The sequence below is a fragment of the Anabas testudineus genome, chromosome 18, assembly GCF_900324465.2.
Source record: "Anabas testudineus chromosome 18, fAnaTes1.2, whole genome shotgun sequence".
NCBI classification, from domain to species: domain Eukaryota; kingdom Metazoa; phylum Chordata; class Actinopteri; order Anabantiformes; family Anabantidae; genus Anabas; species Anabas testudineus.
In genome coordinates, this window is record NC_046627.1 from 22647413 (window position 1) to 22653412 (window position 6000).

The window sequence follows — 6000 nt, forward strand, 5'->3', positions numbered from 1 at the left end:
AGATCAATAACACACGCTGTGTCTATTGTGCCTGATAGCTGCTTTAATGCAGATAACCTATGAAATACACACAGAGAGTGGGTAGGAGAGTGTTGTAAATGCTAATATAAATCAGGAAATAAGCATTTAATGGAAAACAAAATGTATATATCTATATCTATCTATCTATCTATATATATATATATATATATATATATATATATATATATATATATATATATATATCTATATCTATCTATATATATATATATATATAGATAGATATAGATATATATCACATGGTCATTAGTTCAGTTAGTACTGCTATCCATCAGGTGCTTGACTAAAATGGCAGTTGTTTATTTTAGATAATTACTGTAGCTCATAGTCAGAGTGCGTGGCATTCATTAAATAGTGAAAAGATGACTAAGTCAGCTAAGCTAAGTCAGGCATTCAGATCCCATAAAGAAGTATTGATGTATCTGTTATTGTGCTAGCATGTGGTGGTTTGACCACAGAGCTGATATAAATCTACAGGTATCCTTTATGTTTGCCTGGTACCATGGTGCGATATATTGATGGGGGGGGTCATATTGTTTGCATCCCAGAATGGTCAAGTGCAGAGGAAACAGAAACACTATGCACTTTTCTGTTTATGGTACAGAGTGAACAGAACAATTACTTTGCATTAACTTAGGAGATTTGTGTGAGAAAATCATCACAAGGAGGAAAACGAGCAGTGCACCAACGGAAGCAGCAGAAGAAGAACGAGAATGAAAACAAATTCAAAACATTCATAAAATAAGCTTCTCAAACGCACTGAGCATGTTTGTTCAGCCTTAGGGATCCAAACAATGTGTTTTGTGCAATCTTGGTACCAGCGATTGAACAACACGTCTTAAATAGTGAGGCCGCCTCCTCTACAGTCCTGCCAACCTGTTGTGATGGTAAATATGGGTATTAGCGCCTGCTGTTTGCTCTGTGGATTTCTTATATAACTGACTCTGGACCTGTCTCTTACTTTCCACTCTGCCTCCATCTCTCTCCCTCTGCCTACAAATTTTCTCTCCTCTTCCTCTATCGCCGTGTCTCTCTCCTCATCTCTTTTTCATCTCTCCCTCCATCTCTTTCTCAGTATTGACCCACACACCATTGCAGCTGTATCACATTAAGCCAAGAGCATAAATCAAAGCACACACACACACACACACACACACACACACACACACACACACACACACACACACACACGTAACACTGGACATCCCACACACTCTCCTCATGCACTCTCCTCAAGCCATTTCTGTTTACTCTCCCACACTCACACACACGCACATCTATAACGCGTCCTCATCTCCATTGCAGTGAACACCCACACAGACTTTCTGCACCGGGAGTGAGATGCAGATAAAAAAGAACAAATATAGTGGGTTTCATTCCAAAGCACTGTGCAGGAAATCCACAGGAATGGGGGGTAAAAAAAGAAGTGTTACCTGTTGGTCATCACTCAAAACACCAGAAATACAACAGATTATATAATGTGATGTGCCGCTATGTTAGAGTGACGAGTGTTTGGTTGGAAAGTTGAGAAAAGTTGAGATTCCTTCTACAAAAAAAGAGACATCAAGGTGAATAGGAAGGATAAAGGTAAAAAATAGACAGGTCAGATATGATAAAGAAGAATGTGCTGGTCTTTATTGCAATTATATTTTGATGTAGTTTATTTAGCTAATTTTGAAATGAGGGTAAACACTGAGGCTACACGCTGAGAAATTAATCAATGTGAAAAAAAAATGATAAGAGAAACAAATTAATGATTGAAAGGCAGAGATATAGAAAGCATAAGTGTGTGTGTGTGTGTGTGTGTGTGTGCACTTTCATGTGGACGTCAGCTTGCGTGATCGGCCTACACAAAGCCACAGCACTGGTGCCACATCCACGCACACACAAATCACAAACGCAAAGACTGTCTGCTCTTCCGCCTCATCCTCTTCCTGTGTCTTCTTTATTTTCCACATGGTGAATGAAGAGAAAAGGTAAATGGGGGCGAAGAGAAGAAGGGGGCGGGTAAGGAAGAAGAAAGAGTGTGAAACCTTATGTAACTGAGCCTGAAGGTGGAGACACAGACGAAAATAAAGGAGAGACAGGAGAAAGACAAATCAGAGCAGTCACTCAGAAGAAGCAGATTAAAAGAAGACATAGGGAATGAGTTATAACATCTATAGTCAAAGATCTTTATTCTAATACTTTTGAAAACGGCTGACAGCACAAAACCCTAAAGGCGCTGTGAGCAGCAACTCTGGTTTCTCAAGATTAACATCACATGTCCATTTCCCACAAGCTAACTGCTTCCTGTGGCAAAAAAAAAAAAAAAAAAAGTTTGACGCAACACATGATGATGAAGGATATTTGATCAATAATTCCTTATAGAACTGAGACAAAATGACCCAGAGAAGATATAACAGAAAGAAGCTCAGACGTATTGTGAGCGACTAGTGCGCTAGTTAGTTCATCACTATGTTGCAAAGCTTGATAGAGCCACATATTAAAATACGCATCTAAAAACATGGTCATTTTCCCCGTTTGCATCACTTTATTGGTTGCATATATGACTTGTGATGCTTTCTTCTACAGCAAAGTACGTATTGTGTGCTGTTGAAGGGCTGATATATGTAGAGCTGTTTATTTGCACAGTATCAAAAGAAGATCAAACGTGCAGGTAAAACATTATCGCTAATTAACGCGGGACACAACATTATACATCTAAATCTTTGGTATAAATGGTACATGGTGCTAAAAAGGTTTAGCATCGGGGATGTATACTATACTTTGCATACCTAGACAGGAAATGTGAAGAGAAAAGAGATGACATTCAAGACAGACTTGAACTGGCGACACTGCAGTTCACAAGGTTCACCCAGGACACAGTGACGGCTTTGGAACACATTTTTGTATTAAGAGCAAACCACAAGAGCAGCACGTCTGCTCCCTGCAGTGCAGCTCGGGCTGAGTTCTTACAAGCTCATCACAAAGAGTCTTAGGTCAAAACCTGTGATTCTCACAAAGATATCAAAACAAGAAAACACATGCGCACACACACACGCTGCAAATCAATCTCTATCAGTCTTAAAATTCAATCTAGTCGGTGGAGTCTGTGGCTGTGTTTTACAGAGTCAATCAATTAGCAAGTCTCCAAGGTCACATTCATTTTGATTACAGAGCAGACTCTAAGATGACAGCAACTGAACATTGACAGCGTAGCAGCAGCGACGGTCAACAGTGAACAGTTTCTAGACGTTTCACTGTCTGCACCAAAAAAATTTAGTTTAAGGTCATTATAAATCACAATGAACGTAAGTAAAGCTTTAAAACATGCCTGTTTTAACTGCATGGATAAACGTCTTGGATAGACGAGATAGAGAAAGATGACATTGCTCCACTGATGTGCTCAAATCAAGAGGCTTGTCTCTACACTCAAAGATATTTAATTACAACATCAACGCCTCCAGAGTGAAAGGGAAATGACACACCCGGTCTTCAAGGGCTATCGCTGCATCTGTATAATTATTTAGGGACTCACAATTGAGGAACTGGATTAATCTAACGGTGTCAGACAGTCATGTTGCAGTTGATAAGAATTAGCACCTCCTTAACAAGTGTGCCAACACACTGTCGCTCTAACAAGTAGAGTAACAGGCGGGGTACGAAACGAGGCGAGGCATGACAGAGGACTAAGAGGCAGTGATGCTCGGCTTGTTTTTAGCAGTAAACAACAAGGACACGAATAAAAACAAACAAACAAACAAAAAAAACACACGCAGCCAAATAAGAAACACACTTTCCCAATGCACCTACCCATGTGTACACAAACAAAAGGATGCACAAGCGCACTAATCCGCTCAAGTCATTGTCACTGAGGCATAATCCTGGAGTCGATGACTAGCTTAATCCAAGTCACATGACTGTAGATACACACAATCTACTCAACACACACACACACACACACACACACACACACACACACAGAGTCTACAAAGAACTAATAGCAGCATTGTCAAATATGATTGACAGTTGGTGAATCCCAGATCCACAGACACCGCTACCATCAGCCCGTTTGAGGCAATGGAATGGGCGCCGCATGATGACACTGCGCTGAAACACTGGACCGAACGCCGTTCAAACGCTACTGCACGTGATCTGTCACCCATATAATTTCTGCCGACTCTACACAATATGCAGAATTACATTAAGTAAAAATCGACATAAAACATAAACTGTAACTGTCAACTGTACTTTTTATACTAATGAATCAACTGATGATAAATTAACAAGTGTGTCTTTACAGGATTAACTCAGGATGCGTTCACCAATCATCATTTTTAAAAGAATTTGCTGATGGCTTGTGTTGATTCCTCTCCAACCCTGAAACCATGGCAGCCCTCTAATAGTCTTTACATGGGCACACTCATCACACCGCATCACGACGGTGCCCGATGGGATCAGCCTGGTAACCAACACCAGTATCCTCCCCGGCAACAAACCTGGCATTATGGAATGCTATCCCCATGACGATGAGGGTTACTGACTATCCTGTTTCTTCTATTGATCAGATTCACAGTTCAATGCAGGAACGATTCAAAACACATGCAAACATTACTCACAGTGGATATTAGCTTATCAATAACTAATGAGTCAGATTTGTGTGTGCCGGTAAAAGGCTAATGTCACACCATCAATATCTTACAGTAAAACTGTACAGTCTAGAAAGCAACAAGGTGCCAGAGGCCCAAATGTGGACGAAGCACTTCCTCTGATATTATGTCACATTTGATTTCAGACGTTTGAACATGTGGCGGTAAAAGAGGCACGTGATGCAGGCAGGAAGTCAGCTGACCTCAGCAGACTCAGACAAGTGGGGGATAAGATCAGAAGTCCGATTTAGGCGCTGATAAAGTTACACTGGAGACAGACAATGAACAGAGGAAAGATGATAAAAGAACCTTCAATGGGCTGATTGATGCTGTTAGGAGCTAAACCCACAGGCAAACTGTGTGATAGGAGTGTACATTACAGCAGGTGTCCTTCAAATGGCTTCAAATCCACACGGACACAGACATTCTTTGGTGGGATTCTTCAATTTTGTATTAACTCTTAAATAATCGAGCGGATGTTTAATCGGTGTTCCCACAATCCACTCTTCCATGACTTTAGGTGAAGAGCACTTCCATTAAACTAAAAACCCCGTCCCTTCACGGTTTAGCTGATGTTGCTTTTAACCTTGGAAAAGTGTTGTAATATGTATAAAGTTCAGAAAGGCTTGCAAAATAAAACGCCCACACACACTCTGTCACAGCATCCTACCTTGGCCCTTATCTGTCCAGAGGTTGACACTTTGCGGATCAGCTTGTGCGACGTTTCTTCTTGCTCTCCATCGCTGTCCGATGATTCTTCTCCAGCTTCTCCGGCCTGAAAGGACAGACAACGCGACAAGCTGTTCTGGATCTGGATAAGGTAACGGTCAGATACAGCGTTACAAATACACCACTGACTTCTGTCAGTTGTAGACATGCTTCAGTTTAGCTTTTGGTGCGTTAGCACACTCTCTGCTTCGGCACTTGCATGTCGTTCTGACCCGTTTGTAGTGTGGAAGGTGACATCATCTATATGCATCTACAGTGTATATTGATCTACATGCTAATGCTTTCAATCTGCCTCATAGTATGACACTGGTTGTATCAAATTACACATGACATCAACTGTGTCTTGTATTTATATAAAATGGACACAAACTAGGGAAACATGGAAAAGTGCTTTTAAAGACTAGGACGTCTACAAAAGTCCATAAAATAGCCACATATTCCAAGATATTAAGGTCATCGTCTTGTTTCCTTATATTCTATTAACAAAATATCTTATATTTGCAACTACTTTAACAATAACTTTAAATAATTCAAGTCATCTCTATGCAAAAAAAAAAGGAAAATGTTCAGCCTCTCAATCCAGAACAGTGAAAGTAAACTG

At 40.4% G+C, this 6000-nt stretch overlaps 1 protein-coding gene across 2 annotated transcripts in view; it reads right to left on the reverse strand.

Moving 5' to 3' along the window:
- si:dkey-172j4.3 (diacylglycerol kinase eta) overlaps positions 1–6000 on the reverse strand; it is a 52827-nt gene that overhangs the window by 44503 nt on the left and 2324 nt on the right. For both annotated transcript variants that reach the window (XM_026352362.1, XM_026352363.1), the window contains exon 3: positions 5341–5445. In XM_026352362.1, coding sequence (XP_026208147.1) covers positions 5341–5445 — 105 coding nt within the window. The remainder of the gene's footprint in view (positions 1–5340; positions 5446–6000) is intronic.